At 44.0% G+C, this 14536-nt stretch overlaps 1 protein-coding gene across 1 annotated transcript in view; it reads right to left on the bottom strand.

Annotated features, from left to right (window-relative positions):
- SEMA3G (semaphorin 3G) overlaps positions 1-14536 on the bottom strand; it is a 134431-nt gene that overhangs the window by 55520 nt on the left and 64375 nt on the right. The window contains exon 3 of the mRNA XM_015417724.1: positions 13735-13797. Coding sequence (XP_015273210.1) covers positions 13735-13797 — 63 coding nt within the window. The remainder of the gene's footprint in view (positions 1-13734; positions 13798-14536) is intronic.

Genomic DNA, 14536 nt, shown 5'->3' with positions numbered 1-14536 from the left:
CACGGACAAAGCTGTCAGCCTTTGTTCATTTTAATTCCACCTTTCTGCCTCGTTCTCTCTCTCTCTCGAAGCACACCACGGCAGCAGAGACGAAGGTCGTGTTGGTCACATACATGTCCCAGGCTTCTGCCCTCAGCAACCGGCAGCAGTGTCTCCTGCCATCCCCAGTCGGCAGCAATGGGAATCTCTGCTGCTTTCCTTCCTCCTGGCCAGCAGTCTCGGGTCGCAGAAAGCGAGATGCGCCCCCACCTTACCACCAATGTTAGTTTCCCTCACACTGAGGACTCAAGCTCCCTCTTCCCCACCCCTTGGCCACGTCCGTTTCTCCCTTCTCCTCCCACCGAGTGACCTTCTGGGACATGTAGTCCATTTCAGCCGCTTCTTTGCCACATGGCCGTGTGATCGGCACCTCCCCCCTATACACAGAACCTCTACGGGACCTCCACGGGACGTCTGATCGCGCAACCGCGCATTATTTTGCCCCGGGGCTAACAGCCACGCTCCCCCCCCCCGCATTTTCCTGCCCGTGTGACCGGAGCCTATGTTAGATTTTATAAGTACTCTGGATAAAATTAACAAAAGATTGCAGTTTTACCAACATTATATGGTATTCTGTTATTAAAACTTTTATATAAGAATCAGAAAATAATTCTTACATGTCTTCTCATATCTTCAATTACTGTATTCTCTAGTGCATTAACAAAAAAATTAAAAACCTGGAAATGGGGCTGATTTAAGTTCTCACTTTATAGATCTTCATTAATTGTAATGTAAATGAAAATATGATTTAAAAAGAAACACATTATGCATACAATTACTTTTAAAATCTTCAGGTTGGCAGTACTGAGAAACTATTCCAATAAAGCTATATCTCTAGCTATGCTAAATTAAATCAAAACAGAGGAAATTAGTATCAAATTACCCAGGTCCATAGTGCAGATATACAAACAACACTCACTGGCTGCTGCTACTCTAATTACTTTAATACTTCCATTTCTCTTCCCCTAATATTAAGCAAGTTGATTCTGAAGTCCTTGTTTGCATTTCTTTAGTACTTAACACTGCTGTTTTTCTAGTGAAACAAGGAGCCCTAATAAATCTATTTAATCCTGTCAACCGTGATGAATTTGTTTTCATTTGCCTAAATTATATGGATTTTAGAGAAACCTTCTGACATTTCTAGTCTTGCAAGCGTACTTAAAGTGCAACTGGTTTTTCTCCAGCAAAAGGCAGCACCTGAAAATGAAGAACACTTTGCTGTTTCTGCTCAAACACCCCCCCCCAAAAAAACTTATTAGTCAATAGACATGTGAAATGTTTGGGACATGATATAGTCATGTTTGGGAAACTAAGATTCACTGGGCCAGTTGGCTTGATTTCATTGTTTACTTGGAGTCCAACAAAGTGTCTAGGGGGAAAAGGCAGCCAGCAAACAAAAATCATGGTAGAATCATCATTAGCTCCTATCATAGCAGTAATAAATATTATTAGCTCAACTCACAATAATTCAACTCACTGTGGTAATACTAAGGCCGAATCTACATAAGCATTTTAGAATCAGCTTGGTGCCACTGTTATCCCATGTGGTTTCGAACTGCTGCGCCTCTGCTTTCAAGTTAGCATTAGGGGAGCTGTCCACTTTGTCTTTTTTTCAGTTATCTTATCAAAATCTATTGTTCATCACTAGATGGCTCCTGGGGGTTACTGGAGTGTTCTGGGACTGGAATAAGAGGCCCCACAGTGGAATGGTAGCCCCTGGGGTTAGCAGGAGTATTCTGGGACTGGAATAACTGGCTCCAGAGTGGAATGACAGCCCAAGGGGTAGGAGATGTGTCCTGGGACTGTAATGATAGGCCTGGTACCTTGGCTCTCTCTCTGGACAGCTCCCTGCTACCCCCAGGGACTGTCATTCCACTCTGTGGTCTCTTATTCCAGTTCCAGAACACTCCTGCTACCCCCGGGGCTGTCATTTCACTCCGGAGCCTGTCATGCCATTCCCAGAACACTTCTGTTACTCCTAGGGTCTGTCATTCTTACCCCTGTGAACTTAAAAATGAGAAACACCATGACTACAAGGCAGGGATTGCAACTTTTTGAGCCAAATGCAAGCTTTTACTTGAAAAAGCTGCTGACAGTGCATTGCCCAGTCATATTCAGTAATTATACATTTAATATTCAGTGATTATAAATTTAATAAACAGATAAATTTCAAATAAAAAAATTTTGAGGACTGGTACATAGCGATGAGGGGTTAGAGCAGCAAAGAACAGCATTCATTTAAACCAGTGCGGAGCGGCTATGACAATGGAGTCACTACCAGAGGGCGGGAAACATAGGCAGACACTGATTTTTATACTGGCACACTGCCAGCATGAAACTGGATGCAAATGTAGAGTTTGTTGGGGGACGGGAGCGAAAATGTCAGGAAACCGGCCAGAAACACACATGTGGATTCGACCATAAGCAACAGTGAGGAACAACTGCAAAAAAAATCCCAAGCTGCGTTGTTCACTATATAACTATGAGAAGAAGAAGAAGAGGAGGAGGAGGAGGAGGAGGAGGAGGAGATTGGATTTATACCCCGCCCTTCACTACCCAAAGGAGTCTCAGAGTGGCTTACAAACTCCTTTCCCTTCCCCTCCCCACAACAGACACCCTATGAGGTAGGTGGGGCTGAGAGAGCTCTGACAGAAACTGCTCTTTTTCAAGAACAGCTCTTATCAGAACTACGGCTTGCCCAAGGTCATCCAGCCAGGTGCAAGTGGAGGAGTGGGGAATCAAACCCAGTGCTCCCAGATTAGAGTCTGCGCACTTAACCACTACACCAAACTGGCGTAGAAATAATGAAAGGACAGAAATCAGCATTCTGCACTAGAAGAATCAACTACCACTGAAGTGTCATTATATTGTTGCCTTATCAAAGATTCTGAGTAAATCAAATTTAATAAATTTGCAGAATGAACTAATCAGACTGTTACAGAAGTTCTGAGGCATCATCTTATTGAACGATCCTTGGTAGGAAGAAAAGACATTTTAGCAGATAAATGAAGTGATTTTACTTTAAGTACAAGTGGTAGACTCACAAGAATTGCAGAGTAGGGACAGTTTCTTTTTATACTTTTGCCACTTTCCTTTCCCCTGCAATAAAACTAAATGGGGGGGGGGGGATGACACACACAACACTGAGTTCAGTGAAAGCTTTCTCTGAGCCTATCTACCCCTTCCAATCCTGGCCTCTGTATCCTGGTGGCATGAGAGAAGCATGCCCATACAAACTTTGTCTGGAACTAGTTGTAGTTGTTTTGTGTGAGTGTGTGTGCATGTGTGTGAGATAGGTCAACAAAGGTTCTGGGCCATTCTGTTAATCTCCAATCCCCTTTATTCCTGTTTGGTGGGCATGCAGAACAGATAGCAGCCAATCAGGATCCATGGAATGCTCAAAGTGCTAGATGGGAGGAGGAAGTGAGAAGAAAAGTGGTAAAACTCTCAGTTCTAGTCAAGTGGTGTTACTTTGTACCCCCAGGGAGTGTAACTGGAGCAATTCTCTTCCAGGAGACTTTATAGGTCTGAGCCTAGTTTCAGGGGAAAGCTAGCGAAAGAATTGGAATTTCCAGAAGGAGCTCACACTGTGGCATTCCTAACGTTGTGGAAAGACCAGAGTCACCCCAAAAATAAAACCTTGTCTCATAACTATTCTCTGCATCCTGGAATTGAGAACTGAAATGCTAATGTGTGTTTCACTTGTAAATAGTTTGAAGACTCTTTGATCAATATCCTTATTCCTCTGTCTAAGGAAGTCAATAAAAATTACTGTTTTTTTCTGTTTTCCTAATGGCTCATCTGAAGTAACTGCTTTTAGAGGACACCTGAGCATATTCTGTAAGATGGGCACTGGGGTAGAGATCACACTGGTCAAAGTTCACATCATACTACCTCTATTCAAATCTCATTTAAAACTCTGAACTTCACAAGATGGAGAAGTCATCACAACCCCCTACTTTTCTTTTGCCTTGACCCTCCCCCACCAATTTATACCCCTTTAGAAATATAGAGGGTAGTACAAGTTCTCCTGTGTTCACATACATGTGCAGTTCCAGAGAGAAATTATCATTGTTTCTGCTGTTGGTTGTGGCAGTCTTCGTTTAATTCTCTTTAAATAGCATTCACAGATATGATCTAAGAACCCTATATACATTCAAGGTATCTGTAGGAACAACTCCTCACAAATGCTGCAGAAACGCGCACAGAGCAAACAGCTCAAGATAGCTCACAATAGTTAGCCAAGCCCTGTGTTACATGGCCTAGGTAAAACAAAAGTTTGGAGTCAGCACTAGTCTGGCCTGGCCAGAAGCAGAGAATTTCTGTTGAGAGAAAGGAAAAGGAACAAGTCAGTAAAGCACTCCTATGAGATTCTTTACTACTTTCTCTTTAATACATCAGTGTTTAAGATGAAAGTCAAATTTATTACAGTGTTCTACTGTAAGAGTGGATGGATTACATTTGAAAATTAGGATGTCTCTGGTAATACGTGGAAGAAGGAGGAGGAGGAGGAAATTGGATTTATACCCCTCCCTTCACTACTCGAAGGAGTCTCAGAGCGGCTTACGATCCGCTTCCCTTCCCCTCCGCACAACAGACACCCTGTGAGGTAGGTGGGGCTGAGAGAGCTCTCTTGAGAACTGCTGTCATGACTCTGGACCTACAGTGGTGCGGCCCACAGGCTCTAGGGAGGCCTAGTGGCTCCAGAGGAGCCTATATTGGAGTAGCTATCAGGGGCCCCGGTCACACGGAAGGATTTGCCACGCGAGAGGGACGGATCGGGGGCGCATCAAGTGGGCGCGATCACACCGATAAATTACATCTTGGCAAATGGTCATTTGTGTTCACCCTATGATGGACAAAATAAATAGGGTCTTGGTCACCTAATTTCTTTCTACTTTCTGAACTCTACTTTTGTCATGAATATATGATTATCAAAGGGTAAAACTATTTGCTTTCCAGAGGTGATCAAAGGAGATGCCATATGCACCAGGTACATAGCTATCCAAGATTCACTTTTTTGGTACTTTGGCTGCAGTCACACGGAACAGAAGCCACACAAGTGAGACGGAAAACAGGCAGAGTTTCCGGGCGCGATCTCACCAGCACATCTGGGAAGCGTAGCACTCCCGTGGCACAACCGAGGCTTCCAGCCGAAACTGCGTGGCAAATAACTAGTACCTCGGAGGTACTAGTTTACGGAAACCGTGGGGCAAGGGCGGGTGCCTGATCGCGTTTCTGGTGGAATCCCGTGGCATCCAGCACCCGCCCATGTCCTGTCGCGAAGAAGGGGTTTTTTTTAAAAAAAGTCTCTGCAGGATGCGCACAAGCACGCAACGGTGCAAGCGCATACTTCGTTTTTTTAAAAAAAAAACCGTTTGCCATGGCAGCGCCGCTTCTTTGCTGTGCCGTCTGATTGGCACCTCCCCGGGCTCCCCACCACCACCACCGGACATCGGCGGGATGTGTGATCCCGTGGCCGCGCGGTAGTTTGCTCCGGGGCAAACAGCCACGCCTCCCCCCCGCGATATCCGGCCCGTGTGACTGGGGCCAGAGATGATTTAATAGAACCAGAGGGTATAAAATCCACTAGATATTCATTTTAATTAAAGAGCAGGATGACAGAAGACAATGGAATATTAACTCCAGTCAAGTGGCTGGTGCATGTTGCTACTCGGGCAGATTTCCTGAAGCCAGTATTAGTAGCTAGGGAGCAAGCATAAGCAGGCCTACTTGGAAGTAAGTCCCATTTTATTTGATGGACTTACTTCCCGAAAAGTCCTCTTAGGACTGCAGCCTTAGGCCCTGGTCACATGGGCCGGAAAACACGGGGGGGGGGAGGCGTGGCTATTTGCGCCACCGCAATTAGACGCGCAACAACGCGATTAGACGCGTCGGCGGCAACCCACGGTTCTGACCCTCGGTGTGCGCGCTGCAACGAAGACGGCCGGAGGGAAAAGCCGCGCTGGCGCAATCACACTGAGGGAATCTGGAGGCAGCCCGTGGCAAACCGTTTACTAGTACCTTTGAGGAGGTATTTTTTTATCGCGCATTTTCAGTGGCATGCCATGGGTTTGCCACGGGTTTGCTCCACTTGCCAGATGTTGTGGTGTGATTTCGCCCGGAAAATCCTCCATTCCATTGTGGCTCTCCCGTGGCAAATTTGCCGGGTGAACGGGGCCTTAGTCTGGCTCTGTTTCAGGAAGAATCAAGTTTCCCATACTCAGTTAAGTACAGGAACACTGTATTGTATCTCTGTGTCTAAACTACTGGTTTGTGGATTTGTGTTTTTCTTCTGCAAAAGCTACACCCTAAAAGGGGGGGGGGGTCTAAAATAGCAAGGACCGGGAATTGGAAAAGGCTACCCAAAAACTTGCAGTCATTGGTGAGAGATTGCAAAATAAACATATGGAGACTGAAATGAGTGACAACCACTCCTGGGAGCAATTACTTTGGGATGGACTGTCAACAAGGAGTTCACCTCCCCTCTTAGGCCCCTCAATTTCCCCATTGTCTCAGATTATGTTTTTAAATAACACTACTTGCATGGCTGTGAAATAATAGCTGAAAAGTAAAATGTGCAATGTATCCTGCAGCAAAAACCTCCATAAATATGTTTTCCCTTGCTTTATCCATGTAATCACTTGGGGCTAATCAGTCTGGAAGATCTGGGTTGAGTTCCCAGCCTAATCGCATTGGATTGACTTGGGCACGTCATGTCACTATGTTTCAGACTCCATTCCCATGGATAATCCTCACTGACTGGTTATGAGGACAAATAACGTGAAGACTGGAGAACACTATATAAGCGAAATATATATAAAGAACTATGATGCTTAATATATGACACCCAGTTATGCATTTCTACAGACCCACTCTTGAAGGAGAAAGCAATGTGACTGGGAATCTCACAAGTTCATCACTCAAGTGCCGTGAGAATTCTCCTCACACTCAGAGGATTCTTGCTGTTCAGGTGATAATGATACCAACACTATGAATTTTCCTTCTACTGTTCTTAAGAGAGGCAAAGAGTATTTTGCACCAAATGCAGAAGGCTTGGAGACTGTAACTTACCACTTTGCTAGTTAGGTGTGTGACACTCTTGTTTATATTTCAAACAAAAAAAAAATGCCAAGAAAAGTCCCAGCTGCTACCTTAACATAGTTTCTTCCCTAGCCAAGAAATTTCTGCCTTACCATGCTTATGAAAATGAGAATTTGTAAAGGAAAACTGCATCCAACAAGAAGTATGATATCAATGGTTTTTGGCTAACAGGGAAAACTGGGGCATATTACACATTTATTTTCTAATATTCGAATTCAAATATGCCATATTCAAGTATATCTTATGGTACCATAGATTCAACTGAAAGTAGAGAGTTCCAGATATGTGTAGCTTGCTCGGCTACCCTCAACTTACAACTGAATGTGTTTTCATATTCTGAAGTGGAACTCCATGCACAAAGATAACAGCATGAAAAGAAGCCTTACAAGTTTAAAAATAAATAAATGCCCAAATCACCTTAATATAAAACATACCCCAAAGCAACTTACAAGTCACAGGAAGGATTCCTTCCAACAAAACTTATCAATGAAATTGTTTTCAAAATCCAAACCATAGGGGCAAAATACCAAACTGACCCTCACATTCCCATATGATGAGCTAGTTTTCTAATGGCTAGTGGTCTAGACAGCCCTGACCTGGATAGCCCAGGCTAACCCAGTCTCATCAGATCTTAGAAGCTAAGCAGGATACGTGGATGGGAGACTACAGAGGAAGGCCAGAGGTGCAAACCACATCTGAATGATTCTTGCCTTGAAAACCCCATGGTATCACCATAAGTTGGCTGCAACCTGACCTGATAGCAAAAAAAAGGGATCCTCAAAGTGGAGCCTATTGATGTGCTTCCTGATGCCCACTTGCTCTTCCTAAAAACTCCTATTCCCTAAAGCAAAAAGCCAATCTTGGCTTTCTCTCAGGTCCCTGGAGAAGACTCCAGGAGGCACCACCTCTGAATCTGCAGATAGTGCCTATTTCAAAATAGAGGCCTATGGCAGACTTCTTGTGGTGGTACCCACCACTACCCTTTCTCAAAATTCCCAAGGCACCTATAGGCTCTACCAGGCTGGAGGCCCCTTGTACAGACATCCTAAGAGCATTTGATGGACTTACCAATACTCACTAAACAGACTAGCACAGCTTCATACAACGAAAATGATAACAGAATCCTATGATTAAAATATTTATATCCCTGCTTATCCACCTTCTAAACACTAGCATAGCATATATAAAATCACAGAACAATACCAATTATAAAAAATAAGTACTAAGTTGCTTGCCAACAAAAGTCACCAGAGAGGGGTAAAATCACATACCTGGCATATTTTTATTTATTAAAATAATTACAACCTAGCTTTCCTCTCAGCTCAAGGCTGTTTACAGGTAATAATTAAAACATTATAAATTAGGAACAGAAAAAATAACTCCCCCGTGTCCAAAGATGCCAGGTGTTCATACCCCGTTACAAGCCCTGGCAAGCAAATAAACCTTGTAGCACCTCCAGTGACAGGTCTCCCACACACCTTTTCCGGAAGCCCATTCCACAGAGCAGGAGCCATGATGGAAGAGTCCTGAGTCATGGTCAGTGTCAGATGGGCCACCCTAACTGGGGAACAACCAGCACATGGCAGCCTGAAGCTGGTGTATGGGAACAAATGGGAGGAGACAATCCTTCAGATATGTGGGGCATGAAGGGCTCTAAAGGTCAAAAACAGCACCTTGGATTGAACTTGGAAACAAACTGGCAGCCAACGTAGCTGCTTCAAAATGGGCAAGATATGAGAACTTCCGGTTTATGGCGGTGCGCTAGCAGACTCACCTCCCGGACCTCCCAGGGGTGAAGCTGCACTCCAGCTCCAGCAGAAGAAGGGGGTGCGCAGGCTCGCAACCCCCCCCCCGGGGCCCGGCAAAGGGACCCTGGCCATGGAACTTTTAAGAGGTTGCCTCTTCGACGGCGGAATGCCGGAGAATTGAGGTGCCTCTTCGTTCCGACGGTTCTCCGTGCTGTGAGACCGAATGGACTTAGTGACGCTGACCGGGGCAAGCGTAGGAGATTGAGCAGCAGAAATGAAATGAAAGCGATGTCGAATGACCAATTATGAACGTGAGTCAATTTTGAAGCGTTTGGTAAAGGGGCATCCAACAAGAAGTATGATATCAATGGTTTTTGGCTAACAGGGAAAATTGGGGCATATTACACATTTATTTTCTAATATTCAAATATGCCATATTCAAGTATATCTTATGGTACCATAGATTCAACTGAAAGTAGAGAGTTCCAGATATGTGTAGCTTGCTCGGCTACCCTCAACTTACAACTGAATGTGTTTTCATATTCTGAAGTGGAACTCCATGCACAAAGATAACAGCATGAAAAGAAGCCTTACAAGTTTAAAAATAAATAAATGCCCAAATCACTTTAATATAAAACATACCCCAAAGCAACTTACAAGTCACAGGAAGGATTCCTTCCAACAAAACTTATCAATGAAATTGTTTTCAAAATCCAAACCATAGGGGCAAAATACCAAACTGACCCTCACATTCCCATATGATGAGCTAGTTTTCTAATGGCTAGTGGTCTAGACAGCCCTGACCTGGATAGCCCAGGCTAACCCAGTCTCATCAGATCTTAGAAGCTAAGCAGGATACGTGGATGGGAGACTACAGAGGAAGGCCAGAGGTGCAAACCACATCTGAATGATTCTTGCCTTGAAAACCCCATGGTATCACCATAAGTTGGCTGCAACCTGACCTGATAGCAAAAAAAAGGGATCCTCAAAGTGGAGCCTATTGATGTGCTTCCTGATGCCCACTTGCTCTTCCTAAAAACTCCTATTCCCTAAAGCAAAAAGCCAATCTTGGCTTTCTCTCAGGTCCCTGGAGAAGACTCCAGGAGGCACCACCTCTGAATCTGCAGATAGTGCCTATTTCAAAATAGAGGCCAACATGCTTGTAATTGCAGCACTTTGTGAATGAAATCCATGGCAGACTTCTTGTGGTGGTACCCACCCACTACCCTTTCTCAAAATTCTCAAGGCATCTATAGGCTCTACCAGGCTGGAGACCCCTTGTACAGACATCCTAAGAGCATTAAGTCTGATGGACTTACCAATACTCACTAAACAGACTAGCACAGCTTCATACAACGAAAATGATAACAGAATCCTATGATTAAAATATTTATATCCCTGCTTATCCACCTTCTAAACACTAGAATAGAATATAGCATAGCATATATAAAATCACAGAACAATACCAATTATAAAAAATAAGTACTAAGTTGCTTGCCAACAAAAGTCACCAGAGGGGGGTAAAATCACATACCTGGCATATTTTTATTTATTAAAATAATTACAACCTAGCTTTCCTCTCAGCTCAAGGCTGTTTACAGGTAATAATTAAAACATTATAAATTAGGAACAGAAAAAATAACTCCCCCGTGTCCAAAGATGCCAGGTGTTCATACCCCGTTACAAGCCCTGGCAAGCAAATAAACCTTGTAGCACCTCCAGTGACAGGACTCCCACACACCTTTTCAGGAAGCTCATTCCACAGAGCGGGAGCCATGATGGAAGAGGCCTGAGTCATGGTCAGTGTCAGGTGGGCCACCCTAAGTGGGGAACAACCAGCACATGGCAGCCTGAAGACCATAGCTGGTGTATGGGAACAAATGGGAGGAGACAATCCTTCAGATATGTGGGGCATGAAGGGCTCTAAAGGTCAAAAACAGCACCTTGGATTGAACTTGGAAACAAACTGGCAGCCAACGTAGCTGCTTCAAAATGGGCAAGATATGAGAACTCCCGGTTTATGGCGGTGCGCTAGCAGACTCACCTCCCGGACCTCCTGGGGGTGAAGCTGCGCTCCAGCTGAAGAAGGGGGTGCGCAGGCTCGCAACCCCCCCCCCGGGGCCCGGCAAAGGGACCCTGGCCATGGAACTTTTAAGAGGTTGCCTCTTCGACGGCGGAATGCCGGAGAATTGAGGTGCCTCTTCGTTCCGACGGTTCTCCGTGCTGTGAGACCGAATGGACTTAGTGACGCTGACCGGGGCAAGCGTAGGAGATTGAGCAGCAGAAATGAAATGAAAGCGATGTCGAATGACCAATTATGAACGTGAGTCAATTTTGAAGCGTTTGGTAAAGGGAAAAAGATAATTCCCCACCCCACCCCACCGAATGGGAAAAAGGCAAGCGGGGGAGGGATGCCTCCCATGCGCATGAACTTTTGAGTGATTGAGGGGGGGAGCGGAAGAAAACTGCCTAGAAGTACTTACCAAAGCGAATCTAAGCGGTCAAGCGCACATTCAGAGACTTTTTTAAAAATCGCGAAAGTAAACAAATGATAAAGATGATGGAGAAGAAGGACAGAGAAAAACTTTTGAAAGCAAAAGGGTCTGAGAGCCCGAAACCGGAAGTTACCAGTGAGGTGGCAAAGTCTATAGCGGATTATATGTGCCCTCTGCTGGAACAGCTGAATAACTTCAAGGAACAGATGTCTATAGTGACTCAAAGCATTATTGCACAACAAACCCAAATAAATGATATGATACAAATAATGAAGCAAGATGCTGAGAAGATAAAGGAAGTGGCTGCAACTACTCAGAAAGTGAAGAAAAAAGTGCAAAAGCTGGAAAGAAAACAAATCTCCATGGAAGATCAATTGTTGCAAGTGCAAATGGAAAAGGCTAACATGATTCTTCGTTTCCAGGGCATGCCAGAGAACAGAGGGGAGAATCTTAAAGAATCTTAAAGAAGTGATGAGTGAATTGCTGGCCCCAGTGACAGAAATGAAGGTGGAATTTTTGCTAAGCGAAATGGATGTGGTTTATAGATCATATTCAGGTTATATAAAGAAAAAGAATCTGCCTGGGGAAATTGTTGTAAGATTCTCGAAGAGGCATGTGAGGGATGCAATCCTGAAAGCGGTTACTGGAATACCCCTGAAGATGGGGGGAAATAACATCAGAACGCTAAAGGATATTCCATTTGAAGCAAGATAACGGAGAAAGAAATACAAAGAACGTGTGCTTTTTCTTCAGACAAACTCAATTGGATATAAATGGCTATTTCCGGAAAGCGTCACTTTCAAGATTAAAGACAAAAAAGAAAAGATTGACTCTGTTCAGAAAGCTCAAGAATTTCTAAGGATTCAGCTGGGAAGACCAGAGGACGGGGGAAAAGAAGAGGACAGCAAGTCCAGTGGCGAGCTAGACTCTGACTCTTCCGGAGAGGACTCTCCGTCAGAGAAAGGGGCAGCAGCCCCAAAAAGTCCTTATAAGCTGCGGCAGAGAAGGGGAAAGGAGAAGTAAAGGCTGAAGGGCTCTGAATTGAGACTTTTGATATGGGATGATCGCGGGAACTGTTTTTAGACAGTTAAATTTAAGCTTTAAAGGAAAAGTATTATAAATGTTTGACTCAGTTTATAAAGGGACCAATGATGGGAAGACTTGATGTAACTAAGCTAGTTGGAGGATCTCCTCTCATGGGTTAGTCAGTAGTGGGTTCTTTACTTTATCCCGTATATGTAGTTTTCCTTCCCTTTTCTTCTGTTATAGTTTTGTAGTGTTATAAAAAATAAAAAATCCCCCCCGGGGGCTCAAAAAAAAATGGGCAAGATATGTTCCCATTGGCTAGCCTCTGACAATGATCAGTCTGCTGCAATGTGGACCAGCTGCACAACACAACTAGTTCTGACTTCAGGTTCATATAACCTCAAGACATCCCCTCTGAAACTTACAATCGAGATATGTTCCCATTGGCTAGCCTCTGACAATGATCAGTCTGCTGCATTGTGGACCAGCTGCACAACACAACTAGTTCTGACTTCAGGTTCATATAACTTCAAGACATCCCCTCTGAAACTTACAATCTGAAACTCAAAACAAGGCATTTTCCTCATCTCCTTTGGAAGACTGTTCCAGGTAAGTGGGATTATGACTGAAAAGGTCCAGTGAATTGGAACAGCAAGCAAGAGCCACGGGGAGGAACCAAGCAGGATCAGACCAATAGGGACTCTCCTTCAGATATGTAGATCCCAGGTCATGAACGGTTTTAAAGGTAAAAACCAGCACTTTAAATTGAGCTTGGAAACAAATATGCAACAAATGAAGCTGTTTTAGAACAGGTGTTATATGTTCACATTGGTGTGTTCTAGCTAGAAGACAAGCAGTCACCTTTTTCATGAGTTTAAGGACAGCCCCTTGTAGTGTGTTTTACAATAGTCTAAATCTTGTCTTTGTTATCTAATTACAGTGCAATACTAAATACCCTTCTTAGTGAATTTCCATTAACCACTTTCCTTCTTCTTTCAAGGATATTGCTAACTATTACCACAGCATTTTTAATACATCTACTGACTACTTTGTCATAGGTGACTCCAGCCCTACTATCTATCTATCTATCTATCTATCTATCTATCTATCTATCTATCTATCTATCTATCTATCTATCCCCTACAAAGTCCTGAGAACTAAAAATGTGCAAGATGCTAAGAATTCCCTGAAAGCAATGCCAGAGAGGAAATTCAGCAACTTTTCTGGTAGCTGTAAATGTAAATTCATTTTTAAAGTATGCCATTAGAGTTTAAAGCCAGAGCAAATCCATCAGGATATTTTACAAGGAATCGGTAACTTACCACTGGGTCTTTCCCTTTCCGAAAACATTCTTCCTTCTGTCCAGGGAGAGATGGCCAGTAAATCTGTAAGGAAAGAAACATGGAGGCTTCAGATTAAGAAGGAAATCCTGAGAGTGGGGAAGCCAGGGCTTTCAAGTTATGCTTCTTCACAGCAGCTTTGGATGGAAAAAGCCACCAAAATTTTTATATTGGTACAGATCACCGGGAATAAACTGTTCTGCACTTGAAATTTCCCAGACAGCTAGTTTGCTTGATAATCACAGTAGATAAAGAATTAATATTGGTGGTTAGAGATGGGCAGGCAGGCAGGCAGAGGCAGTGCTTGGTACAAGCCAATACACTCCCCTCTATTTCACCTCTATTTTCCTCCTTCCTCCAGATCCACCACTAAGGAGGAGAAAGAAGAAGAGATGGGTTTTATACTCCACTCTTCACTACCCGAAGGAGTCTCAGAGCGGCTTACAATCGCCTTCCCTTCCTCTCCCCATGACAGACACCCTGTGAGGTAGGTGGGGTTGAGAGAGCTCTGAGAGAACTGTGACTGACCCAAGGTGACTCAGCTGACTTCATGTGGAAGAGTGGGGAATCAAACCCGGTTCTCCAGATTAGAGTCTGCCACTCTTAACCACTACACCAAACTGGTTTGATTCCAGGTTTAGTAACAAAGATCTGCTTATTATTTCTGCTTCTCTGTGCATGCTTTTGAGTCCAGAAATTATTGTTTTAAGCAGGGGTCATTTCCTGCAGGAGCGCACAGGAGCGGAGCTCTGGCAGTAAGGAGCCCAGGGGGCAGGCACATGCA

This window comes from Gekko japonicus, unplaced genomic scaffold (genome assembly GCF_001447785.1).
Source record: "Gekko japonicus isolate JY-2015 unplaced genomic scaffold, Gekko_japonicus_V1.1 scaffold97, whole genome shotgun sequence".
NCBI classification, from domain to species: domain Eukaryota; kingdom Metazoa; phylum Chordata; class Lepidosauria; order Squamata; family Gekkonidae; genus Gekko; species Gekko japonicus.
Note: the sequence above shows the minus strand (reverse complement) of the source record. Positions and strands in the feature narration are given on the sequence as shown.